The sequence below is a fragment of the Pseudomicrostroma glucosiphilum genome, assembly GCF_003144135.1.
Source record: "Pseudomicrostroma glucosiphilum strain MCA 4718 unplaced genomic scaffold BCV69scaffold_3, whole genome shotgun sequence".
NCBI classification, from domain to species: domain Eukaryota; kingdom Fungi; phylum Basidiomycota; class Exobasidiomycetes; order Microstromatales; family Microstromataceae; genus Microstroma; species Microstroma glucosiphilum.
Genome location: NW_020289915.1, coordinates 976,793 through 1,002,312, shown reverse-complemented (window position 1 = coordinate 1,002,312; position 25,520 = coordinate 976,793). Strand labels below are relative to the sequence as shown.

The window sequence follows — 25,520 nt, the reverse complement described above, 5'->3', positions numbered from 1 at the left end:
GATCTTCGTCTGCGCTTTTTGATGGTGTCGGCGGCAAACACGATGACCATGACGATGATTATGATTATGATAATGATATGCTGATGGTTGACACACCCGCTTGTATTGTATTGTAGTGCATTGCATTGGAGATTGGGTATGGGGGGGGGGGGGGGGGGGGGGGGGGGGGGGGGGGGGTGCTACTATATCTCAAAGTATCTATCGTCTTCTGATCTATGTAAAATCATCTAGGTAGGTAAAGCAAACAAAAGCAAGGAAAGGAGCTCCGCACACTCCTCCTTCTCTTTCCTGCTCCTCTTCTTCCTCTTCTTCCTCTGATCCTTCTGGGTCTATTTCTCCTCCGGTCTTCCCCACCCAAAGGACATCTGTGAAGGGGTACGTCGACGGATCTTCCTCTCTTCGACCTTTTCTCCCACTTCAACAGCAGGAGCAGGAGCAGGGGCAGGGGCTTTCGCGTTCGCATGACCCAACTGCAGAAGGTCAGCTCCAACCAGCGTCGGATCCAAGCTCCGTCGTCTCCTTCCCTCTCCCTCTCCCTCTCTCGCAGCACTGCGAACAAGCGTGGAAGGTGGGCTACGACTCTTGAACGGTCGGCGCTTAGGCCTGCGCATCCGATACGCTCCAGAAAGCAGAGCGTCTTCCCGTGACATGTTGGACGGCAAGCCGCTCTCCGATGCGATGCGGATTGGTCTTGGAGGAGGAGCAGGATGGGATTGCTGCCCGGACAAATCGGTGCGCCGGAGAGAGCGGTCGTGCTCGGTGCTGGGCGTGGTGAAGGTGACACTGGTGGAGGATCGACCGCGAGGGAGGACGTCTTGCTCGGGACGCATGTTTGCTGAAGCGCCGACTGAGGGAGGAAAAGGAGCACTGCGGAGACTTGCTGCCATTGGAGGCCGCGCATCGAGAATGCCGGTGCTGTAATGACGCTCCGGCAGAAGGCCTCCACCACCTCCTCCTTCTCCCAGGACTGAGTCTGCATTGGAATGCGAAGCCGAAGCGACATCGAGTAGGCTGAAGCTGGGAGCCCTAGATCGCGAGTTGTCTTGGCTGCCCGGCGTGCTGAACGCCGAGAGCCATGATCTCTGTGGCTGAACAGCAGCACGGCCGCCGAGACCCAATCCCTGAGCCGCTTGTCCCTCGCCCATGGCCGAGATCAGGCACGAGCGAAGAGCAGTCCAAGCGTCCGGCGACTGAGAGGGCGCTGGCGGTGAACTGGGCTGCGCAAGCGCCTGGTCTGTACTCTCCAGCAAAGACGGCGCACATCTCCGCACTGCTGCCGAATAAGATCGCGAGGTCGAAGGTGAGATGTCCCTCTGCAGTGAACGGGAGAGCGAGGCAGGAAGGGAGAGATCACTTCGTGGATCGACGGCGTCGAGACTCATGATGACGGCCGACGACTTGGATCGGATTGGACTGATGGATGGACGCTTGGGCCGATTTGACATGCTTGAAGAGATTGCCGAAATGGAGTGCGAGTGCGGATGCTGGCGACGTTGTGGCCAAGGAGTTTCAGCATCACTGACCGCCGTCGACGATACTCGACTGCGCGCAAATGGCAAGGGCGACGCTGCCGTGCTTGCAAATGGGCTCCGGTAGGGCGAACCGGTCTCGCTGCTTGGCCGGCTTCGCTCAACCTCCTCGCCTTCTTCCTCGAATTCGAAGTCTGGGACTGCTGCTGGGTCTGCAAGAGCCTGTTCGTCTGCAGGGAGATTGTCCCAGTGGAGTCTGGTCGCCGCGAGATTTGAACTGAGATGAGCTTGACCAATGAGAGCGGAGCGAGATGGTCCTGTCTGATCGTCCCGTCTACCATCCAGTGCCTCATTTTCTAGCACACTCCCAGCGCTGTCGTCACCATCGTCGCTGTCTAACTCATCAGACTCGGTGTCATCCGAATCGTCTTCGTCATCTTCATCGTAGTCCAGCTCATCAGGATCGACTTCTTCCGAGTCGTCTGAATCGACAGAGCGAGGCATAGCCACCTTGCCACGCGGTGCTGGTGACCGAGCCCTTCCGCTTCCTCGATGGTGGTCCGAACCACCGAGATGGCGAGGGGCGGGACTGAGACTCCTCTTGGGCTTTTTGGTCCCTTGGGCGCGAAATGTCCTCTGAGTATTGCAAGATGAGCTCGCAGCGATACTGTCAACATAAGGTTTTAGGTCGTCATCGGAGACTAGGCCCGACGTGCCAGACGGAGAACGATCTCCAGATGGACGGCCACGGACAGTCGAGGATCGGCGCAGGCCGACAAGCTCATGAGGGGACGGCGCGAATTTGAGTCTGCGTTCACGAGCCTGGACTTTGTGATCCTCTTCTTGAGGTGGCGAAGCTACAAATACCTTCCCGCTCGCAGGAGGGGAGAGTAGCACGGCCGAATGCACTGGTGCGTCCCCTGCCATGTCTGAATTTGTCGCCGGTGTCGATACTGGAGAAGAGTGTCCAGAGGTGAGAGGGCGACTGGCGACGCTCTCGTCCGCCGACGAGGGCATCTCGCTGCTCCTCTCAGACATCGCTCTTGCAGCGTCTGAGCGAGCCTTGATTCTCTGCTCGACCCCTTCTGCATCCTGAAAGGTCAGCCGCCGCCTCCCGGCTATTTGAGGTCTGGCATCTGCTGCTGGCAGTGGCGGCACTTCCTCTGGCACGGGCTGCTCAGGCAACGGCAAGGGTGGCGACAGGAATGACAAGGACCGCTTGGCCCGGGGAGAGGACGGGCTGCTTTCTGAACGTCTTGGAAGGGAAGCACGTGAGCTTGTAGGTGGCGGGCTGGGGCTCTTGTGTTGAGATCTAGAGCGAGTCGGCTTAGGCGGTTCCACGAAGCGTGGACGACTGCGACTGAAAGTGCGTACGAGAATGAGGAAGGCTGTGTAAGACTCAAAAAGTCATACTCTCCCTCTACTATCGTTGTCACTCACATTGCTTGTTTACTAGAAGCACCGGCCGCAGACTCGCTGTCGGTCTCAAACACGGGAGTGTCTTGCGCTTCGCGTCTCAATATGCCACAAGCCGTCTTCATCTGCTTGCGAGGCGAGACTTCTCCGGCTAGCATGGCCGCCGTGAGAAGGGACACTCCACCATGGGAAAGGGCATGATGACACTGTGGCTGACTGGCCGTACTCACACCACCTTCAGAGTACTCGGTTTCTGAGCGGCTGAGGGAGGGTGTTCTGTTACCACGAGTGCGAACGGCTTCGTCGCCACTCCCAGGTGAAAAGGTTGAGGAACAATTGCAGCTGGAGCAAGACACCGAGGAGCGAGCAGATGTAAATGTGGGTCGCTTGTTGAATTGCAGAGGCGATGTCTGAGCGCCTTCGGTCATTGAACGCTGGGTTCTCGTCGTCACGCCGGCGGGAAGGTCCAAGAAGGCCACGTTCTGGCCTGTGAGAGGATGCTGGGTGGTGGCTGCCGCAAAGGGATCACGGAGTATTCCCTTTTCAACGCATTTGAGACGAGCGAGGTATGGCGTTGTAGAATCACCAGGCAGATAGCTGGTATGCCCTGGCAGACTATCGCCGTTGAGCGTCCTCTGCTCATCGTCCTCTGGTGCCCAGGGAGACGCGGAGCGTGCAAAGGGCGAGGTTGGCGAGGAAAGTGGGGGCAGCGTCGAGGTGGAAGCCCCCTCGTTGCCCTGCACCTGCATTGCGCTTGTGGGCTGCATCATACGAAGCAGTGTTGAGTGGGGAGGAGCCAAGCCATATACTGAAAGGACGAGCAGATGAAAACGTCGAGGCGTTCGTTTGTGAGTGACAGCCACGAAAAGTGGGCGTCACGAGGCGGGCGTAGATTGAGTTTGCTCAGAGGTGCCGGATCATGTGATGAAGTGAAAGGGAGAAGTGACTTGGAGAGAGAGCAGCGTGGGGTCGATTTTGCTGCCTTCCTCTTCGAAGGTCGAGGTGGCTAGGGGAGAGAGAGAGGGATGTCCAGTATACTGGCCAATTCAGGGCAGCGAAGGAGCCTCTTTGCAATATCGGGCGCGGGGCACAGCAGAGGCGTCGCGGGGGCCGAGTGAACTTTTCAGAGGCGTCGGTCCTCCTTCCGTCCGAGTGTCGTCCGAATGTCACTCGACTCCGCCCGCCGCTGAAGTTCGTCCGCCGGCTGAGATGCACCAGGGACAAACAGACGGGGCGGGCGGCAGAGGGCCAGCAGCAGCACCAGGGCAGCAGGACCCTTGACCCACACACCAGCGGAATCATTCGGGCTAAGATCAACCCGCTAAACACTCCTAGCGAAACTGACAATAAAGGGGCAACTTCTATGCTGCAGAATGCATGCTAGTTTCCATCCCATGAGAGGGCGACGCATGGGGCAGTGAGGTACTATTTCCAGGCCATGTCTTCCCGTCCAAAATCCACACAAGCGATGTCTTGTCGCCGTCATCGGAGACCCGCCGAGATGTGCACAAGCGAGGTAGGACAGAGCGCAGCGGAGAGGGGGGGTCCCTGGATCACCTCTGTCGTAGATGGCTGGGTGTGCCCTTGCCCCACTTCTGACTCTCTCTCTCTCTCTCGCGACACACGTCACAGGTCACAGAACTAGCTTCAGTCGCCTCGGAGATTGCACGTGGAAGCACTTTCGATGCAGGGCGAATAGGTATGGCGGGACATTTGCTATTGTACGCGGAACGAGGTCGCACATCCCCCCTCACATCCGATCAACCTCGTGCGCACTTGCACCTCTCCTCCTCGGGAATCTTCTCCATCACCTGGCCACGTCGAAGAAGGGCAGAACGACGAATTGCAGGTGTCAGTGGACCTTGCCGTCCGGCATCTACAGATAAGAGGGCTTGTGGCTGTGCAGCAGGCCGGCTAGCCAGCCTTTTCCCCTCCTCTATGCCGAATGGCACACTCACCTTAGCTTGGTGCAGACCACATCCGGCCCATGTGCGCTTAGAGCATTGGGAGCCTGGCATTGCAGGAGTGAGGAGTGAGGGGGTGGCGAGAGCATTAGTACAATTGCTATTGGCCCCGCTCACGCGCCCCGGTTACAGCGGTAGACATTGAGAGAGACTCACACTTGACTTCATAGCATCCGTTGACGGGCGTCGTCTTCGATACAGCTGCCATTGTGACTCGTGAATTGTCAAGAAAGTGAGGTCAACGAAGATGGTAGCAGTGGGAAGGGTGGAGTGAGCTTCATCTGTCGTGTGCCACTGCGAGCGAGATCACTGGCTCAGCTCTCGCCCTTTCCGTGCCGCGGATGATCCTCCCTTTGGGCGAGGCTCACGTATTCCGGCTCAAGACGATCGCATCCTCAGCCATCAGGCGCACCAGAGTCAGGGAAAAGATCTTTTGTATTAGCAGGCTGACATCTGCATTCGCAGTGAAGCGATATACCCTCAAGAGCATAATTGTATAAGGACAGTCTGAGCCACTGAAGAAGACGAGACTGTGAGTAGGCGGGGTGGATATGAGTCTTATTCTATCCCTCATCCGTAGGTCCAAGCTCTGTGGGTGTGTGCAGAGACGAGAACAAAGTGATTAAGAGGGAACGTCGTGGGAGATTCGGGGAAGGGGAAAGGGAGCGCAAAGGGGGGTAGAGTTGAGGGAGGAGAGTGGACAGGTACGAAGTGAAGGGGTCGCAGCTACCGAGAAGAGTGCGAGCTCGGCAAAAGGCCCAAAGTCAGACCATCTCTTCCATCACTTCGGAGGGCCAGCCTCAGCGGCTGCTAGTTGGCTTCAATCCGACCTCCAGGTACCAACAGATCAAGAAACATCGGGATTGACAAAGACTTGTGTGAGATGTATGAGGGTCGAATGGCAAGGTTGAAAGAAGCCAGACAATCTCCCTGGCTGCCCTTGCGAAGAAAGAGCCTGGTCCGGTGAATGGCTGGAGCGCGCGCGCAAGAGACGAGACGAGGCCCAAGCAACTCGAAGTCGCGCCTTGTCCAACACCTCACCGGACTGCACTCGGAGCGTACGACTTCCCCCCTACCCAGTGTTCGCCTACGTGCTGCTCCTGCTCTCACTTCCCTCAAACCCAGTTTCCACTACGGTCTAACAATGGGAGCATCCGAATCCCGACAGCTCAGCGATGACTCTGCCCCTAAATCAGGCTACCATGTCGTGCGCGTCGCGGCCAACTCTCCTGCTCACCTAGCCGGCATTGAGCCCTTCTTTGACTTCTGCGTCGGGTTAGACGGTGTCGCTCTCAATGTCTCCGCCCCGGGAGACGACACAGCAGGCGGAGGAGCGGCTGCGGGGATGGGAGCTTGGAAGAAGTTGGAGGAGAGGGAGGGAACTGAGGTCACTTTGAATATCTGGTCATCGAAGAGGCAGCAGCTTAGAGGTGAGACGAAGGCTGCATGCAACACGGGGCAGGAGGGCAGCTAGTCCAAGACTCCTCTTACTGACTTTGTCGAACTGTTCTACTCTCTCAATCGCACCCCTCCAACAGACGTCTCCCTGGTTCCATCGCGCACATGGTCCGCCTCCACCTCGAATAGCACCTCGCAGCCCTCCCTCCTAGGTCTCACCCTCCGGCCCTGCTCTCCCCACCTAGCCCTAAGCAGCGTCTGGCACATCCTCGACATCTTAGAATCATCCCCTGCCGAGTCTGCCGGCTTGGTACCCTTTGGCGACTATATCATTGGCTGGTCTTCAGGAATTCTACGCAACGAGGGAGACTTCTACGACTTGGTAGAAGCTCACGAGGGGAGACCCCTGAGGCTCTATGTGTACAATGCCGACTATGATCATACGAGGGAGGTGATCATTGTGCCCAATAGGGAGTGGGGAGGAGAGGGACTCCTCGGCTGTGGAGTTGGATTCGGACTGCTGCATAGGATTCCAAGACCGCAAGATCGACCACCGGTGCAGGAGACGGAAGATGACCAGCCAAGTCGTGCTGCTGTGGGATTACTACCTCAGACTTCAAGCGCAGGCGCAAGAGGTCCACCGACAGCCAAGTCTGCACCAATGTCGAACCTGGGCAGTCAGAGGAATGGGAGTGGTGGAGCTGGGAATAGTCAACCTAGGATAGAGGAAGAAGAAGAGGAGGATGGTGAGGAAGGCGATGACAGTCACACGAGTGGTGTTACAATCAGCATGCGAAGGGACGACGATGAGGAGGACGAGTAGCCGAAGGTATCCGAACAGGCAAGCGGACCTGCCTTGGCGTACTTTCCCCTCCAACTACAATCTGTTTACGCATCTATCGCGCTCCGTCTCCGACGTCTCTTGAGCTGCTTCTGCCGCAATGCCAACAACATACCCCTGCCAAGACACGACTAAAACCAAAGAGTGATTGTATTTCGTTAAATGTGACAAGGGGAGCTTAATCAGCGGTAGAAGTCCGGCTTGTCAGTGTCTGGCTTCTTGACTGTCTGCTTCCAAGCTTCCTCGACTGTAAAGGGGGAAATGAGGCAGATTGCGGTAGCGGTATATCAGCACGTCGTTCTTCCTTGGCAAATCAGTTCCACCAGCGAATCGCTCTCTGTACTCACAGTCCTCGGGCAGAATGACGTATCTGTTCTTCCTCACAGCCTGCAGTCCAGCGGCTTGGCAGATGCTAGCAATGTCGGCACTGCTCAACTTCTCCGGCCTGCTAACATAGTCCTCTAGATCCACCTCGGGCGAAAGAGCCATCTTGCCTGCAATTGTCTGGAAGATGAGTCGCTTCTCTCTACGCGAAGGATTGGGGAATTCAATCTTTCGGTCGAGACGACCAGGACGCAGGAGGGCTGGGTCTAGTGTGTCTGCTCTGTTTGTTGCCATGATAACCTGACCGGAGAAGAGATGGCTACGTGTAAGATCAATGCTCTCCCTGTCTAGTCATGACTCGCCTCAACTCACTTTGACGTTGCTGTCCTGATCGAAACCATCCATCTGGTTCAACAGCTCCAACAAGATACGCTGCACTTCCCTATCTGCTCCTGTCTGTGCATCGAAACGCTTCGTGGCAATGGCGTCGATCTCATCAATGAAGATGATTGCTGGAGCATTCTCTCTAGCTAACCTGAAGACGTCCCGGACCATCCTTGGCCCTTCACCCAAGTACTTCTGAACAAATTCTGAGCCGACGACGCGAATGAAGGAAGCAGTAGTGGCGTTGGCGACTGCCTTGACCAGCATCGTCTTTCCTGTTCCGGGAGGGCCATAGAGGAGCACTCCTCGAGGTGGATCGATACCAATCTGTCTATAGAGGTCGAACTGCACAAGGGGCAGCTCCACGGCTTCTCTAATCTCCTGCTTCTGAATATCCAGCCCTCCGACATCTGCGTATGTCTCCGTGGGCTTCTCGTCCTGACCAAGTAGAGAGATAGAGGAGTCAGCCTCGGGTGGGAGGATGTCGACCAAAGCATTAGAGTGGCGATGGAGAGCAACGGAGCTGCTTGGCTTGAGCAATTCCCGATCCAAAGTCGACAGGATCCTGACGACTGAATTGCTTCCAGTGGTGGACCCCACAATACCGGTGTGCTCATCTATGGGCTCCAAGAATTGGCCAATGACCAAGGGGACAGACTGGATCCTCTTGACCTCCTCTGAAGCTCTGAGTAGCTCCCTCTTGAGATTCCTTTGCTCTTCCTTGACATATTCTGTCATGGTATCGAGAAACTCGAGGTGTTGCTGGAGCTTCTTGAAGCGGAGAAAGGTATCCTCCTCTTGTTGAGCCTCCTTGTGTACCTTTGTTTGCTCATTGACTGCTTGGAGCAAGGTGGGGTCGGTGGCTGTAATGCCGAGCTCTTCCATGATGGGCGATGATCAGCCAAGAGCGTGGCGGCTGTAGTTGCACGGAAGACCGAGGAGCGTTCTAGGGCAGGGTATCAGGACGCCGTGGCAAGTACGATGCGGCGATGTGGTGGTGTGATGGTGGTGATGGTATCATCCGTCTGTCTGCCTGAGTGTCCGATGCTTCCCCTCCCGCCTCGTCACTCCACTCGAGATTCCTCGGGGCCGCGTCGTCGCCTTCGGAAAGCGGGCGGGCGAGGCGCGGCTGAGGCGAGGCGAGGCGTGCAGCGTCTGTCGCGTGGGAAAAGCGGCTCAAGCGCCTCAAGCGACAAGGACACAGACAGACGAGGAGAAGGTCCGACGAAGTGTTGCTTGTGTTGCTTCAGCCTCACCCCTCTCGTATCCATACCTCACATCCGCCGCGATCAACATGGACGGCTACCGTAGAGGCAGAGAAGGGCCCATGGACTGGGAGGTCACCCAAGATGCCACCGCCGCACCCTCTTCCTCTCGCCTCGCCTCCACCCACAACGACGACGCCATGGACATTACATTTCAGGACGAATCTATCAGAGACGTCAGCATGGCCGACGAGGATGCTGATGATACGCAGACTGGGGAGATTATTCAAGACGGCGCCAATGAACATTTGTCCAGCGATGCGGCTGCGATTGAAGAGATTCCTCGTCCGCGAGACGAAGCAAGCAAAGCATCTTCTTCAAAAAATGCCTCATCATCATCCGCCCTCGTATCCCTCTTCGGATCCAAGTCGACCAGGCAGAGGTCAAAGAAATCAAGGAGGAGGAGAGGCAGCCACAGTAGCGTCGGAAGCAGTGTGGGAGATAAGGATGAGGGGCATGGAGCAGCAGGGCAATGGCCACTGGCCCCCGTGGTAGGCACTGTCATCAACTACCTCGTACCCCCGGTGCCAGCTCCATCAGCCGCCTCGGCTGCCTCATCGCATCAATACACCGAGCAACAGCTACGGAGAGTCAGTGCAGCTCAAAAAGCACACAATACCCTTCATCCCAGAGAGAAGCCCCTCCTACTGCTGAGCTATGCTCAGCTGGCTTTCAATTCGTCGCTGCTACTTCTGGCCGGCTACGTCGTCTTTGCACTGGTCTGGACCATCAGACTAGACGTTGTTGAAAGGCTGAGGGAAATTGAAGATGGTGAGTCTCAGTCGACCTTAAGAATGCAAAGAACAAAGCAGCTCAAGCTCACATGAGCTACCATTGCCTCCTGATGCCCTGCGCTAGCCTATCACCACTCTATTGCTACTTGCCAACGATCCCACTCCCTCAATTGCCTCATCGTACCCCTTCCGCCGGCCCTAATCGCAGCATGTGACGAGTGGGAGAGATGCTCGCACAGGAAGCTGACAGAAGTCCTAGGCGGATCCAGACTACGCGTAGTCATTGAAGTGCTCTCGGAAGCCTGGGAGGTCGGAGTGGGAGGGCTCGGCTGGAGGACATTGGGCTTTTCGCTGCTGCTGCTCAGCGTCATCTTAGGTGGAGCCAATAGCACTCTCAATGGATTGCGCATGGGCGTGTTGCGCAAATCTCGTCGTAGCAAGGGACGTCAACAGCAGGAGGAAGAGGAAGAAGAAGCAGAAGAGGCAGAAAGGCGGCGTCTGCGGAGAGAGAGGGCAGAGAGGGAGACGATGGCTCTCTCGTCGGGTGCGTCTTACTCTTCGGCACAAGCTCTACCTCCTCCTCCGTCGGCCTACGCAGCCTTTTCGCCTCACCACATCGATCCTTACGGCTTTCAACGCAACCCGCCCTTCTACGTCATGGATCAGTCTGCCAGTCCCTCCACTATGCACAGTCCTCCAGTCAGGGCGAGGGGCCGGAATCCTCTGTATGCAGTGCCGAGGGCGCGTCCGCAGAACGATGACGCCAGTGAAGGTTGGGTCGATGAAGATTAACACCTAGCTTGATCATTAATGTAATCTGTGTAGTACAATCAGACGAGCCGATTGCATCTGGTGAACCGTGGCTGATCGAAGCCAAGCACTACAGACCACACTCTTCCAGTCTTGTCCACCACTCCTTTCTCGCCCCTTTACTACCAACACCTTGCCGCTCGAAATCCGCACCGTGCTGTGCTTCATTCCCTGCTCCAAGCACAAGGGTCCTGAGCTCCTCCTTGAGCACATTGCACCGCATGGTCACCTGCGTCACTGCCTCCAGCCTGCTCGGGACGGGCGGAAGACCTGTCCCGCCACCGCCGCCGCCGCCGTGATCACTCCCAAGAAGTAGTGCGTCGCTCCCTGCAGGTAGAGAGGCTGCCGAGGCTAGTGATCCCGAGGTAGGTGGACCAACGTAGAGTAGGTAGCTCGCCTGTACGAGGGATAGCAGAGCGTGCTGCACCGGCAGAGAGGTAATGTCCACCTTGGAACCAGTGCGCTCGTCTTCCTCTCCTTGCGAAGAGAAAAGCCTCCGACTTCTCACTGCACCTTCTTCGTCTTCCTCTTCTTCTCGTCGCTTGCGTTTGCGTTTGGCGAGCATCTCCCCTTGAAAAGAAGGGAGAGCAACGTCTAGCTCTGTGCACAAATTCTCAAAGATGTATAGCATCCTTTGTAATCCAAATGGTTTGGGTCCTAAAAGGAGTGGGTCTGAATTGCTACTCGAACCTCCACCGCTTGCATCCCAGTCGTCATCCAGACCAGCAGCTGCGCCTCCGCGTTGTTTCTTTCTTGAGCGACGGACCTTTTTAGAGGAGCGGGCGAGAGAGGAAAGAAGAGACGAGTCGCGCAGGAAGAAGCGGGTGTCGGTTCGAGGGGGTAGGTGCGAGGCGAGGAAGGCTGAGATGAGGAGAAGGGAGGCGAGGGGCGCTAGAGGTGAAGTGGCCTCAGTAGCGGTAGTAGACTTCTTCTTCGCCTTCGTGAGACCGTCCTGACCGACGCTTTGGACAGCGTGACGCTCGACGATTCTGTCGATCCATTGGGAGAGACCGACTCGTCTGGGCGACAAGTCTCTCAGAGCTCCCCTGACGAGAGGACCCAACAAGGATAGCAGCGCATGTCGATCCTTGTATCTTATCTCGACGTCAGCCTGGTTCTCATCAGCTTCTGCTTGGAGAATTCTATATTGGGCAAGCCAAATTGCTCCCGACAAGAAGCGTAGCTCTTCAATGTCCTGTGGTCCGACCTCCGACGATAGAGAGGAGAAGGTATACTCGACAAACAGAGGCTTGAAGCGTTCCACCGCTGCTGAGGCTTCTGCTCCCTTCAGCAGCGGCAGCGAGACGAGCAGGGCGTCTGTGATCAAAGCTTTCTGAGTGTCCCGCGAGTCTGAATCGACTAGATCCACACCCCGGAAAGTGAGCTTGACAATGGGACGAGTACCACTGACTTCTTCGAGTGCATCGGCTGTACGCCATCTCTCCAAGGGGAGACTGGAGAGCAAAAGGACAGTGTAGCCCTCCGGCGGGTGGAGGAATTGAGACCATAGCAGAGGTGCGTGGGTAGAGCGTAGCAGGTGTGCAGAGGGAATGACCAGCAGGCGACGGACGGACTCTATCTCGCTGTGGTACCTTTCTGGAAAGATCGAAATACTCGAAGAGGTCGAAGCCTTCTTCGACACTGTTGTGGAACCTGTCGCTTGAGCCGCTGTCTGTTCCTGAAGTGGTCTCGCAGCCTCAAAGGCGGCTTCGATGTCTCGCCGCAGATCGACGACCCTTGAGCCGAGCAAATTCGGATGACATTCCACTACCACATAGCTCTCCCTCGATGCCGACGTCAGAGACCTGACCTGGTCTAGTGCGGTGACTTGATCTGATGCTGAGGTGGCTTGCACGAAGATGCAGCCCGGGTAGGGGTTGCGGAGGAGCTGCTGGAGGATCTTGGTGAACCGAGTGTCGATGTTGACACTTGACGCAGATGCTGAAGAAGAGGCAGCGGCATTGTCTATGGAGGTAGCAGCGACCATGACAAAGATCACAGCGACCAATTAATGATCAGACGGAGAGAGTTGCGACGGCAGCATGGGAGGGCCGGTACGGACTTGTGGAGAGGACGTGCAGGCAGTCCTTCCTTCCGACGGAAAGGAGGCCAACCAACGCCAGTCGCGCTTCACCGCTCGTGTTGTTCTCCTCTTCTCCACGATACAACACTTCCTCTTCTCTTTACGGGTAGGGCTCGTCTTGACGCATACTCTTCATGCCTTCACCGCCGCCTGCTCCCAGACGAGCCAGGCCAGTTCGACCCGGGGACTGGCCCTCGCGTGCCCAGGAGCCAGCGACCCAGCGTGCGCAGGGTCAAGCTGCCGTCGCGGGAAGAGCCTCGGTTTCTGGATTCGACTCGTCCGACGATATCCTTCTCGGCGGAGATCGGGCTGGCGCACAACATCCTTTCGTCGCAGGAAACATCAGAAGAGATGGTGGGGACAACAACTCCAGCTTTACATTTGCTGATGCTCGTCCGGCTGGGATGCTGCCTTCAGCGGCAGCAGGACCCTCCAGATTGTTTGCCAATTCTGATGAGCTGATTTCAAAGCTCACTGGCGGCTATCGTGGCGGTATGACCGGCCTCATGCCCTCATCTGACTTCAGTGTTGACCTCAAATCATCTTCCAGATTCGCCGGTGCAAGTCTGGAGACACCTGGACTGCTGCCTATGGCTGGACCTTCGAAAGGGCGTGTTCCCCAACCTGCGAGAAATCGACTATCTGATGAGACGTCTTCCTTTCGGGCTTCTCCTAGACCGCTGAGAGGAGGCGCGAGGCATACACATGCAATGCCATCGACACCTCTGGGGGCTGCTGGCCATCAGCCTTCGGGACTCAATGCAGATGGCTCCTTTTCTGTAGTACGAGATGAGGACGAGGCCAACAACTCAGGTCTACTCGAGCTCGGCCCTCTCAGCTCCTTCGGCAGACAAGCGGATCTCTTTGGCCTCCGTAAGTTCAGAGGCCTTCAAGCGAAAAGCAGAGAGGGGTCACAAGAGAATGCAGCTGCCGGAAGTGTCGGTAGTGGCCGGAGCAGCAGAGGGACAGCGGCGGCAAAGACGAGCTCAAGCGATGCGGCTAATGGGAGCGTGGTCGAGCATTCGATCTTGTCCGAAGTTCCGGAGTCTGATGAACTTGAGATGGATGCAATTGGAGCGGAAGGTAGCGAAGGAAACCAGCAATTACTGCAGAGGCTAAGATTATGGCGTCAGGATGCCATGGAGCATCACCTCTACGACACAGCAATATTCTGGGGCGAGAAGGTGTTGTGCATGGAAAGTGAGTAAGAGATCCGTTGCGGCCACCTCAATGCATTACCTAAAGTGACTCACCACACTCTGGACCAACGTCTTTGTCAACCTACAGCGCAAGAGACACAGCGGCCGAACGATGCCTATTTCCTCGCCAAGGCGTACTTTTTGACCCACCAATACAGTCGAGCAGAACACCTGCTTGTCAACCCTCTCCCACCTGCAGCTGCCCCACAGCTACCTCCGCCTCCTCCTCCGCCTGGAGATTTACAACGACCGATGCAAGCGGAGGATATCCCAGACGAAGACGCACTCGCGGCCGCCTTGGAAGGAGCCAGAAGGAACACCGTCTTGCCTGCCAGCCTAATCCAGCGCTCGGCAGGGAAGTCAGGCTTCAATGCAGGTGTGTTGCATTCTGACAATGAGAGAGCCGATGCGCCATTGCTGTCAGACGACGACTTTGACGGCGACGCTGGTACTGAGAAGAAGCGGAAAGACCGGGAATTCACCGTCAGCGGGACCGGGACGGGAAGTGAGAGTAATGGGGGCGAGATCGATAGCGATGGTGCCGCGGATGGTCTTCGCCGAGGGTACGCGGGCAGAAGAAGAGACAATGCTGCCTCTGCCACTACACCACCCTTGCACGAACCGCGAGACTTCCGAAAGGGCATCAATCGTTCTGATCCGCTTCGTCCGAGTCCAGTCGACCTTTCCATGCCCCTGGCTGTCTACGAAGCATGGACTGCAGAGCAAGACACAGCGCTGCAACACATTCGGGCACAGTCGCAGCCGTTGGGCTCTCAAAGAAGCGTCTTGGGTCAAGGAGGAGCAGAGGAGCAGGATGCTTCAAATCAGCCCCTGGTGAATATATCTTCTGCTTGTCGGTACCTCGCTGCCAAGTGTAGGGTATGTCTGGGAAGATTCGGGGAGGCTCTGGACCTGATAGGAGAAGAGAGTGGTCGCTGGATCAAAGGTGGTGCCCACGGCCGATATGGTGCAAAGGCACCTTCTTCGGATGGCCTTCTCAAGGTCGCTTCTTCAGTGACCCATCTTAGAGGATTGATTCAGCTCAGACTGGACAATCTCAATGCGGCTCGTGAAGCCTTCATCGAGGCTCTGCGCATCGACGTCAAGAATTACGACGCCTTCGCTGCGCTGGTCGACGGGAAGTTGCTCAGCGGAGGCCAGGTGTGGAACCTGGTCGAAGGTCTGGAATGGGAGGCTCAGAGCAACGGAGACAAACAAAGCTTCGACTTTATACGGTTGTGCTATATGTCAAAGCTTGACAAGGAGGAGCAAGGCAATGCGGTTCGAGCTGCGACTGCGCGACGAGAGCTGTGGTCCACCTACGGGGGCGCAGGGCACCAAGGCGGCTTGTACAACTCTACAGACCTCCTTCACGCTCTTGCCGAAGACCTGTACGCCCGCAGGCGCTTCACGGATGCGCTCATCGTGACCCGGAGGATACTGTCGCTGGACGCAGAGCACGAGCAGACGATCGATTTACATATCGGCTGCATAGCTTCCCTTCCTCCAGGGCAGGCCAAGACGTACCGCCCACAGCTTTACCTCTTAGCCAATCGCCTAGTGGAAGAGCATCCCGATCGAGCTTCGAGCTGGTTCGCGGCTGGCACTTGGTATGCCACGTCGCAACGGTGGGCTGAAGCACGCAAATACTTCTCGAAGGCGACACTTCTCAACCCGCGCCATCTGCCCTGCTGGCTGTCTTTTGCTCATTCCTTTTCCCTCGAGGGCGAGTCGGAGCAGGCCGTCCTGGCATACTCAAGCGTCGTCAAGACCTTTCCCAACGTCAGATATGCCAAGGTTTGCCTCGGCTCTGAGCATCTCCGAATGGGCAACCTGAAGCTGGCACGCACCTTCTTGGAAGGCGCTAGAGATCCTCTGGGCGGGGGAAACCTTGAGATGGGAGGCGAAGAAGAGATGGGCGTCTTGCGCTATTACGAAGGGCGCTTCGCCGAAGCGATTACCATCCTCAGCCGCGTCCTGCAGGCCTCTTCGGCAGCTGGCGAACCTTCGAGCTCACACCTCACTACGCGACTCAATCTTGCTTGGGCTCTCTGCAAGGGCGAGCAAGCTGATGAGGCTCGAAGGATGTTCCGATCGGTCATTGAGATCGATTCGACAAATGTCGCTGCCCACCTCGGACTAGCCATGGTGGACCATCGTGCGGGTCGCTTAGCAGACGCTGTTGGTTGGTACCATGATGCGCTCGCCATCGATCCTCGCCATCCTCAGGCGACTGAATTGCTGCAGGTCGCAATGGAAGAGTATGCAAGCCTGCCCATCGAAGATGAAGGAATTGCGCCGCCTTCAAAGAGCGGTGCTGCAGGCAGAAAGGCGCGACTTTTCGAGCATCTGGAACTTCCTCCGGAATACCAGCTTTCCAACGCCCCAGCTCCTGGACTAGAGATGCAGGAGGGTGTTTCACTGGAAGCTGGAGAAAGTAGCGTCATGGACGTAGAGGGTGATGAGGAGGAGCAAGAGGTCAGTGAAGAGACAAGACCGGTCGTGAGCGGGACATCCTTCTCTACAGGTCAGCTTGACGGAGAGGAGAGCGTCGAAATGGATGAGACAGGGTGAGGGAAGATGAACACTACAGCATTTGTTCACGTATCCGTTGTGCCGTAGCCTAGCCCGCGCCCACGTCCTCTTTGTTCTTCACAGCAGATACCCCGAAATCGGAAGTGTTACCGTTACTGTTATACAATGTTCCAATTGTATTGACAAGACAAGATGAAGAGTGCCGTGCAAATGATGCGAAGGAGGAAGAAGAGGAGGTAGCGCAAGACTATTGAGGCGGTGTAGAGTCCCGGGCCTTCTGCGCCGCCTGTGTTGCCCATACGGGTGCGTCTGCATCAGCTGATTGCTTTGCTTTCTGTGATGCAGAAGGCAAGAATGGATAGAGTCAGTCAAAGTCGATACCTTGGTGGGGAGGAATGGGATCCATGAGAAGCTACTCGCCTCGAGCTGCTCTGCGAAAGCTGCTTTCCTCGCTGCCGCCTGTCGATGCGAGTCCACCTGCTTCTTCAATTCTGGCGAGAGTTTCTGTGACAGACAATGTGAAAGGAGGGCCAGATGTGTGAGAAAGCAATTCCCAAAGGATCAGTGAACGTTAGGCTCTCGCTCACATTGTAGAACTCCTCGTCCGTCGGCGTCGTCCCTGTAAAGTAGCAAGCGGGTGGCACGGGTCAGCTCTGCAGAAGCGCCATGCAAAGGGGTGAGCAACCCCAACTACCCACACTTCATGATGCCGTAGCCTGCTCCCATGACGCCGACGAAGCCGATGAGACCTCGTACATAGTTGCCCCCGCTCATTGTAGGTTGTGTGGGAGAGAAACGTTGATGATGAGACCTGTAGTAGTGAGCTCTATTGCTACGACTGGTCACTCGTTTCTTGTGCGTCTCTGTTCCGGGTGGAGCATCACCTCCCAACTTTTGCTGACTAACCGCCTGCGTCCGCCTTTGAGAGCGACGGTTCCCCTTTCCGCGGCTAAACTCGCTGCGAGCCGTGGCCGTGACTCCATCCGTTGCACTTTCACCTCACCTCGCTCGGCCTTTCCCTCCGTCCGATCTGTACACCTCACCATCCTCCTTCATCCACAATGCTGACGCTTAGCTCGCCTCTGCTGCCAAGGCTGGACAGCAGCGATGCCCTCGACGCTCGAATCCTGTCCGTCATCAGCCGCACATCTTCGCCTCTGCTCATCTCTTCCTCGGCGCTCGCAAAAGTGCAGTCCAGTCTTCCGGATTCCCTCGCATACATCGTTGTAGCCGACTCGCAACTTTCGGCCAGCGAAGCCGCCGATATCCTCGATGGAGGAGCAGAGGCCATTGTCCTGTCGGCAAATGATGCTCCTGCTTTCCTCGATGGGGACAAGCCTATTCTACCCCTGGAAAGGGTCGTCCTCTCAGTGGATGCAACCACAGCAGCTTCCTTACCTGCATACGCCGATAAGGGTCTCGCCGCCGTCCTCGTGACGCTTCCCGATGGCGTGGAACTGGAGAGCTCGCCAGCAGGCGATATCATTGGCTCTTTCACCAAGGTCATGAAGACAAAGGAGACCGGACGACCAGTATACGTTGCAGCTTCTTCAGTCTCTACATCACAGGTCCCAACAAAGGATCACACTGCACGGGCTTTTGCCCTTGGCGCTGCCCTTGTAGTACCGACCTCTCATCTCGGACTAGACATGTCTTCAGGCAAGCTGGATCTCATCGAGGCATTTACCTCCCCTCTCGTCTCGGATCGCAAAGACGGTCTTTTCCCCACTAATGTCGTTGCTGCCTCTCTGCTCACATCACTTGGGCTCGTTTACTCCTCTCTAGAGTCGGTCCGTGAGTCGCTTCTTACTGGATCGGCGGTCTACCAATCACGAACAAGAGGTCTGTGGAGGAAGGGTGAGAGCAGCGGAGCGACGCAAGAAGTGGTACGAATTAGGATGGACTGCGATTCCGATGCCCTGGAGTTCAAGGTCAGGCAGAGGAAGGGGACCACGCAAGCCGCCCATGCAGGGTTTTGTCACCAGAGCACAAAGGAGAGCTGTTTCGGCCCTTTTGAAGGTCTTGCCAAGCTGGAAGCGACTCTCAAGTCTCGCAAGGAGTCGGCACCCCCTGGCAGCTACTCTGCTCGCATCTTCTCTGATGAGGCCTTGCTCGCAGCCAAGATCAAGGAAGAGGCAGTCGAGCTGATCGAGGCAAAGGACGGCGACAAGGAGCATATCGCTTTTGAGGCAGCAGATCTCCTCTACTTTGCTCTCGCTCGGTGCATTCGCGCCGGAGTGGGATTGGAGGATGTGGAACGGTCATTGGACAAGAAGAGCATGAAAGTGACGAGGCGGAAGGGCGATGCTAAGCCCGCTTACATTGGCGGCTCTTCCGGTAATCCCGGTGCCAACCAAAAGGCACAGGCTGAGGGCGCAAAGCCGCTTCCTGTCTCTGCTACCAATGGCACCAGTAGCAGTGACCCCTCGGCCCCCATCAAGATGCAGTCCTACAGGCTCGAGAATCTGTCAGCATCACAAAAGGCTGCTCTATTGAAGAGGCCGGCAATCAAGTCCGAGGCGACGATGGAAATTGTCCGCCCTATTCTCAAGGCTGTCAAGGAGCAAGGCGACGCTGCTGTTCTCGACCTGACCGCGAGGTTCGACAAGGTCAAGCTTACCTCGACTGTCCGCACTGGTCCCTTTGCAGGGCCAGATGTGATGGCCCAGATCAAGCCAGAAGTCAAGACTGCCATCGATCAGGCGTACGCAAACATCTACAAGTTCCACTACGCCCAGAAGGTGACTGGTGGTAACAAGAGCGCTGCAGCCGTGGGCGCAGGTGGTGTTGCTCCCGGCACGGGAGAGGGTGAAGAGGACGCAGTCCTCGAAGTGGAGACGATGCCCGGTGTGGTGTGTCGTCGCTTCGCTCGCCCAATCCAGCGGGTCGGTCTCTACGTGCCCGGAGGCAGTGCCGTTCTTCCCAGTACGGCTCTGATGCTGGGTATCCCTGCTCAGATTGCTCAATGTCCCACCATCGTCCTGGCTACCCCACCACGCTCCGACGGCAGCATCGCCCCCGAGGTCTTGTACGTCGCAGACAAAGTTGGCGCTTCCGCTCTGCTATGTGCGGGTGGTGCGCAAGCCGTGGGTGCAATGGCCTATGGTACGGAGACGTGTCCCAAGGTAGACAAGATCTTTGGTCCTGGCAACCAATTCGTCACTGCCGCTAAGATGCTCGTGCAGAACGACCTCGACGCACTCGTCTCCATCGACATGCCCGCTGGTCCCTCGGAGGTGCTGGTGATTGCAGACAAGAGTTCTCACCCGGACTTTGTTGCCTCTGATCTCCTCTCGCAAGCGGAGCACGGCCCCGACTCTCAAGTCGTCCTCGTCGGTGTGCAACTCAGCGATGTGGAGCTTCTAGCCATCGAGGAGAGTCTAGATCGTCAAGCTAAAGCTCTTCCCCGGTGCGAAATTGTACGCAAGGCAATCGAGAAGTCTGTCACGGTCGTTGTGCCCACACGGGAAGAGGCAATGGCATGGAGCAACGCCTATGCCCCCGAGCACCTCATTCTGCAACTCGACGATGCCGAAGAATTGGCAAAGGGCGTAGTCAATGCAGGTTCCGTCTTCATTGGACCCTGGACTCCCGAGTCAGTAGGAGACTATGCCTCTGGATCTAACCACTCGCTGCCTACCTTTGGCTTTGCAAGACAATACAGTGGTGTTTCTACCTCGGCCTTTCAGAAACATCTCACGGCGCAGAGCCTCACCAAAGAGGGACTGAGCGCACTTGGACCTCATGTCGTTGCACTGGCAGAGTGTGAGGGACTCGAGGCGCACGCCGAGGCGGTGAGGATTAGGCTGAGGAAGTTGCAGGAGGCTGTTGCATCGGCCTAAGCGCCGAACAGGATATTGTACTTGCGAGCAAGACGAAAATGGATGGGAGGGGGATGGGATGAGATGGACGATGCCATGTGACAAGGAGGAATGGATGGGAGCCTTTTCTTCGTTGGTAGAGAAATGTAGAGGATCAGTTGTTTCGCAGGCTGTAGAAATTGCAATTGCACATCTTCATCTTCGACCTTCGACCCTAGTCTGCAGTCACCTCCATCCGGCATAACCCCCCGCCCTCACCGGCTCTGTCCGTCCGTCCTTCCCTGAATGTTCGACAGTCCGATTCAACTGCAATACAGGCCGGTCAGGTCTGGTCTGGTCGAACAGTCCGGCCTCTCGAGAGAGGAAACCGGAAGGGAAGAGGGAAGAGTACGAGCAGGCAGGCTGTAGACTAGTCTAGCGCTGACGAGTTTTTATTGCATCCCCGTCCCCCCTCCTACCCTACCCAATAGAAGAAGGAGACGAGACGAGACGAGACGAGACGAGACTGGACGACAGGTTTTGGTATGAGACGAATACGAGACAAGACTGAAGAAGAGAAGAGACGAGACGAGAGGAGACGAGAGTGGTGGAGTTGCTACAGACAGAGGAGCACAAGAAGGAAATGGAAAGTTTGAAGGAAGAGGAAAAGGTGACTGGTGAAAGGAGACTTGGGGATCGAGACGAACGAGACAGGTGTACGGGATATGGCAAGGGAAGGGGATGGACATGGACATGGACAGGGAAATTAGAGGTGACTGGTAGGGCGCCGAAGAAGGAGGAAGACTCTTCTTCTAGAAAAAGAAAAAAAAAAAAAAGGCGATGGTGACTGGCCATCTACGCGAACCCCGCTGGTCCCATCATGACTCTCTCTTTCCTAGCATCTGCTGGTTCTTATCTTCTTCTGCTCTGCTCTGCTCTGCTCTGCTCTGCTCTGCTCTGCTCTGCTCTGCTCTGCTCTGCTCTGCTCTGCTCTGCTCTGCTCTGCTCTGCTCTACTCTAGTTGCGACAATCAAAAGTGCAAGTTGGGACCACTTGTCGCCCCGGCCCCAGCTTCGGTAAAGTAGTCCTGAGCAGCCCAGAGGTCCCGGAAAACGTAGCCAAAGGGGTCGTCCTCCCCTCCTACGGCCATGGGCTGGTGCTGCTGCTGCTGCTGCTGCTGCTGGTCCATCTGTGATTGAGTGCCATCTTGACCTGTGTATGTGCCGTGCTGCTGCTGCTGCTGCTGCTGCTGCTGTTGCTGTTGTTGCTGCTGGTGATCCATGCCTCCCACCCCGCTGGCTCCGTAGTCAACAAATGGCGTCAGGCCTGTGCTTCCGAAGAAGCTACTGAAGCCCGGTGTGAGGCTAGGATTGCCGTCGCCTACCCCTGCACCAGCATTGCCAAAGCCTGTCGCAACACCAGAAGATTGACCTCCGGTCACGTTACCACTTCCACCGCCGCCAATACTACCACCGCCCCCTCCTTGGGCAAAGAGCGCCGAAGAGAAGGTTGGCAGGTCAAGAGGGCTCGGGAAGGTGGCATCGAAGAAGTTCGGGTTGACACTCGCGCCGCCCTCGTTGGACCCGTGCAGACTAGCCAGTGATTCAATGAAACGCTGTTGACGCCGGTCGTAGGGCTGCTGATTCGTCTCATGAAGAGAAGAGGAAGACTGATTGGCCTGTCCATCAGACCACTGAGCTCCAGCGCCAGCGGAAGACGACGACGGGTGAGATTGACCGGGGATCTGTCTGCCACCTCGGACGCCTGCGTCTTGAGCACCAGCAGAATAAGCTGCGACACTCGCAGGCGAAGCATCTTCGGACGACACCTCGGGCGTCGAGGTCATAGGAGTCACACCCAAATCTTGAGTCGAGAGGGGCAGCGCATAGGCAGCATTGCCTGGAAGGCCCTTTTGGAGATCCGCCGAGCTGCTAGGAACGTGTCTACTTCGGTGCAAACCGACCACCGGACGACTAGTCATGTTGATGTCTTCAGTAGAGGTATCAGCTGCTGCCGCTGCTTCCTTGCCCTCCTTACCGGCCTTTCTCTTCGATTGAAGCTGGTCTACGTCACCCTCGCTATCGCCAGTATCGCTCGCCTTGAGCAAGATCCGCAACAGATCGTAGAGCTTGCCACCCAATGGCCAACGATCTTCCAGATCCTTCAGCACCTCAAGGCACTTGTTGATGTCATCCATCGCTCCCGAAGATGTTCGCAATCCACTGCGTTTCGAGCCCCATCGGACAAGCTGCAAGACACAGCCACACTCAAAGGCTAGTGCAGTTGCCAACATACCCGCAGATCGCACAACGCCCCGCTTCGAAAGATTGTGCAGCATCTGTGCGGCCAAGCGAGCCGCATTGGTGACGATGGCCAGCGAAGGGAAGTTGAGGGAAGAATTGACCCGAGGCCCTACGATGAAGGGCCGATGCACAAGAATCTGCGCATAGTAGTACTTGGCGTGGAGCTGAGTGCTTTGGATCAGATGCTCCTCATTGGGCTCGTCAGGGTCGTAGCGCAAGTGGGCAGGTACAGTGTCCAGCCATTGGTTGAGCATAGAGTCAAGATCAGCTACGATCAATTGATCCCATCCCTTGCCAGCAATGCCTCGACTGGCTTTGGCCTTACCAATGGCATAAATGGTTCGCAATGTCTTACCGACAATCTCGTCGAGCTTGAGACGACAAGCGAATCCGTCAATGCGAGGTGGCGCACCGACAGGCTGCTTGGGTAGCGTACCATCTGCATTCTTGCCCTGCATCAGCAGGTAGTCGTCGAGGGCCAAGGGCGGATCGACGTCAAAGTCCTCATCCTGTACTGCCACTGGCCGACCGAACATAGTAGCCATTTCACGATCGAGCGAGTACGCAGTCCACCAGACACGGCGCCAGGCTTCCTCAATGTGAAGGGGATACTGTAGACGAGCCGCTGTGATCTTGCGATGAGCGCCGGCAAATTGAAGAAGTCTGAAGACGGCACCCAGGAAGCTCCAGGCGACGCTTTGAGCCAAGTGTGTACTGAGGAGGTACACGATGATCAGCAGCATGAACTGCGTGTGACTCAAAGAAGGGCTTGGCCAGGTTAGACGGAATCCAATCCGCCGACAGGTGTTGTACCATCGCGCTCCTCGAGTTCCATGCAGAGCATCTTCCTTGTATCCCTTTTCGAGAACTCGATCGTCGTCACAATACAGACTGGCGACAGCGAATACAGACGTGGCGAGCAAGACCCATTCGCGGTTTTGCCTCTTGCTGGGGTCCTTCAAATCTGCCCTGAACTGTGGTTCACACAACACCGGATAGTCATTGTGAGGGCGCATAAAATATGCGTCTACCAGCTTCTGCTCCAGGTCAGGTTCGGGCCAGGCTTGTCGAATGATGTCGAATTCTTTCGTCTCTTCATCATCCCATAAAGAAATCGTTAGGCAGCGGGGAATGGCCCAGAACTCTGGTCGCATCCCGGGAAACTGAGGCATGCGATCGACGACGTTGCAGGCAAGGTGTTGGGATAATTCCGACTCTGTCTTCTTGTTCATTCGCTCCAGGGCGGGTATCAGATGGAAGGCGCTGGAATTGCCAATGAAAGATGCGGCTTGACCTCGTTGTTCGTCAGAGAGACCTTCGGCGCCTTTTGATCCGGAAACAGCTGAAGGTGTAGACAGTAGGCGAGGGGGTGAAAGCCTGTCGAGCGTGCCTGCTGGTGCCCTCGAGCTGACATAGGCGACGTCTTCTACATGACTGTAGGAGTCCGCACTCTCATCATCGTCTTCGCGTTCCCGATCATCTTCGTCAGAATCTTCTGACTTGATGCGAAGCTTGCCTCCCAGTCGAGCGATCATCGAATCGCGCTCGCTCACATCAAGTGGTAGCACTGAACGTGCAGATTCAGTAGGCTCGGGAACGGGAGGAGGCTTGACGAATTGAGGCCTCGAGGGTGAACCGGCCTTGCTTTGGTCTTTTGGAAGGTCATCGGGTAATCGTACGGGGAGGCCAATGCGGTCGGAGAAGTCTACGCCTGGAGCCAATTCGCTGAGAAGCTGTTCAACCTTGTCCATGCGAGTCTCCAAGGCTTCCGTATAACTCCTCGGCGGGGCTCTCCTCTTTGTCGCTTCTTCAAACCTGCAGACTTGGCCGTACGTGATGCAATTCGTGCAGGCTCCTTTGCCCGGTTGAGGTCCATCGCAGCGTACCTTTTTGCGCCTGCAGACCTGTGAAAGGAGAGTGGTGACAAAGACAGGTCAGGTTACGATCGAAGGATGGCTTCGTCTCCGGGCCGCGTTCCTGCATTACTTACATCACAAGCCCGCTGGACTCTGCGTCGCTTGCCTGCGGCATCACCATCGTCATCCCCGTCGTCGGCGAGCAGCTGCTGCTGAGCTTTGGTTGAGGAGGAGGCCATCGGCGGGCTGTTGTTCGAAGTACGGCGAGAGTGGGTCATCAGTGCTGGATCTGAGGCCTGAGACCTGTGCGCATACTGAGGCTGCGATTGTTGAGCAAAGGCAATCTGGTTGCCAGAGTTGCCGTAGAGAGACTGCATAGTGTGAGGACTGGCGGCTGAAGTGTACAAGGACGCTCCGTCTGCAAAGGATACTCCTTGTGCCGAGAAGGCAGGACAGACGTAGCCGTTGCCCGCGCCGATGCTACTGCCGCTGAAGCTGGGCCGCTCGTTGCCTTGATGACCAGGTCTAGACATGTATGGGTAACGTGGAGGGCAAGAGGATGTATTGAGGAGAGGACGTATGCTGTTGGGCACTCTTGGAGGGTGGATGTGGGTAGGATGTCTGGCGGGAAGGAAAGGGAGATGTGACTGAGAGTGTGAGTGGGCTTGGTAGGATGGTTGGGGAAGGGTAATGGGAGTTGCGTAGGGACCTAATCGATCGCGGCTTTGAGCGTTGCGATGAGGTCGAGGCATAGCGTGGATGGATGGCTTTAGAGGCGGTCGGCAAAGGGGTGGAAGGCGGTGTATGCGAATGCCAGGGCGCTGCCTACGTCGAATCTGGGCGGCAGGCACGAGAGTCCGACGAGCGAGGTAGCTCGGTGATGGCCAGTAGAAGCATGCAGAGGGCCACGCTGACGACGGACGACGGATGTGGGCCGCGTGGGCAAAGGGTCGTGGACAGCAATCGTCTACGTCCTTTCGATGGCTGCCCTGGCTCATATGCCTCGCCGCTTTTGCCGCGGGCTGCTAGTGACCAGAGGACACCACCATCGGGCCGGGTGTCGTAGCATTAGCTGCCGTTGAACTTGGCGCTCCTTGGCGACCACGGCGGTGTTTCCATTACGGAGCTGAGCGATGACT

The 25,520-nt window shown here is 56.6% G+C and overlaps 10 protein-coding genes across 10 annotated transcripts; 5 read left to right on the top strand and 5 right to left on the bottom strand.

Moving 5' to 3' along the window:
- Nucleotides 1-171: 171 nt before the first annotated feature.
- On the bottom strand, nt 172-3,959 carry BCV69DRAFT_292903 (hypothetical protein). Its single transcript, XM_025493815.1, has 2 exons — nt 2,910-3,959; nt 172-2,829 (listed from the first exon to the last, which is right to left on the bottom strand). Exons 1-2 carry the CDS (start codon nt 3,653-3,655, stop codon nt 330-332), a joined length of 3,246 nt encoding a protein of 1,081 aa, XP_025349622.1. The 5' UTR covers nt 3,656-3,959; the 3' UTR covers nt 172-329.
- Nucleotides 3,960-4,268: 309 nt separating this feature from the next.
- On the top strand, nt 4,269-5,088 carry BCV69DRAFT_281453 (hypothetical protein). The gene has a single exon (XM_025491992.1). The coding sequence runs from the start codon at nt 4,454-4,456 to the stop codon at nt 4,769-4,771; it is 318 nt and encodes a 105-aa protein (XP_025349621.1). The 5' UTR covers nt 4,269-4,453; the 3' UTR covers nt 4,772-5,088.
- Nucleotides 5,089-5,969: 881 nt separating this feature from the next.
- On the top strand, nt 5,970-7,070 carry BCV69DRAFT_267851 (hypothetical protein; the record flags this gene model as incomplete). Its single annotated transcript, XM_025490843.1, has 2 exons — nt 5,970-6,279; nt 6,388-7,070. The coding sequence occupies exons 1-2, from the start codon at nt 5,994-5,996 to the stop codon at nt 7,068-7,070; spliced, it is 969 nt and encodes a 322-aa protein (XP_025349620.1). The 5' UTR covers nt 5,970-5,993.
- Nucleotides 7,071-7,270: 200 nt separating this feature from the next.
- On the bottom strand, nt 7,271-8,681 carry BCV69DRAFT_246516 (putative RPT3-26S proteasome regulatory subunit; the record flags this gene model as incomplete). The annotated part of the gene is made up of 3 exons (XM_025490211.1): nt 7,271-7,335; nt 7,436-7,712; nt 7,785-8,681. 3 exons carry the CDS (start codon nt 8,679-8,681, stop codon nt 7,271-7,273), a joined length of 1,239 nt encoding a protein of 412 aa, XP_025349619.1.
- A 409-nt stretch (nt 8,682-9,090) lies between these two features.
- On the top strand, nt 9,091-10,587 carry BCV69DRAFT_297749 (hypothetical protein; the record flags this gene model as incomplete). The annotated part of the gene is made up of 2 exons (XM_025494149.1): nt 9,091-9,832; nt 9,920-10,587. The coding sequence occupies 2 exons, from the start codon at nt 9,091-9,093 to the stop codon at nt 10,585-10,587; spliced, it is 1,410 nt and encodes a 469-aa protein (XP_025349618.1).
- A 44-nt stretch (nt 10,588-10,631) lies between these two features.
- Nucleotides 10,632-12,675, bottom strand: BCV69DRAFT_144422 (hypothetical protein). Its single transcript, XM_025489315.1, has one exon. It carries the CDS (start codon nt 12,590-12,592, stop codon nt 10,676-10,678), a length of 1,917 nt encoding a protein of 638 aa, XP_025349617.1. The 5' UTR covers nt 12,593-12,675; the 3' UTR covers nt 10,632-10,675.
- A 90-nt stretch (nt 12,676-12,765) lies between these two features.
- BCV69DRAFT_267844 (TPR-like protein) lies at nt 12,766-16,582 on the top strand. The gene is made up of 2 exons (XM_025490842.1): nt 12,766-13,888; nt 13,976-16,582. Exons 1-2 carry the CDS (start codon nt 12,823-12,825, stop codon nt 16,459-16,461), a joined length of 3,552 nt encoding a protein of 1,183 aa, XP_025349616.1. The 5' UTR covers nt 12,766-12,822; the 3' UTR covers nt 16,462-16,582.
- Nucleotides 16,583-16,669: 87 nt separating this feature from the next.
- On the bottom strand, nt 16,670-17,196 carry BCV69DRAFT_311259 (hypothetical protein; the record flags this gene model as incomplete). Its single annotated transcript, XM_025494847.1, has 4 exons — nt 16,670-16,756; nt 16,804-16,926; nt 17,010-17,041; nt 17,121-17,196. The coding sequence occupies 4 exons, from the start codon at nt 17,194-17,196 to the stop codon at nt 16,670-16,672; spliced, it is 318 nt and encodes a 105-aa protein (XP_025349615.1).
- A 217-nt stretch (nt 17,197-17,413) lies between these two features.
- On the top strand, nt 17,414-20,449 carry BCV69DRAFT_281448 (hypothetical protein). Its single transcript, XM_025491991.1, has one exon. It carries the CDS (start codon nt 17,484-17,486, stop codon nt 20,262-20,264), a length of 2,781 nt encoding a protein of 926 aa, XP_025349614.1. The 5' UTR covers nt 17,414-17,483; the 3' UTR covers nt 20,265-20,449.
- An 803-nt stretch (nt 20,450-21,252) lies between these two features.
- Nucleotides 21,253-24,914, bottom strand: BCV69DRAFT_297744 (hypothetical protein; the record flags this gene model as incomplete). The annotated part of the gene is made up of 2 exons (XM_025494148.1): nt 21,253-24,429; nt 24,516-24,914. The coding sequence occupies 2 exons, from the start codon at nt 24,912-24,914 to the stop codon at nt 21,253-21,255; spliced, it is 3,576 nt and encodes a 1,191-aa protein (XP_025349613.1).
- Nucleotides 24,915-25,520: the final 606 nt, after the last annotated feature.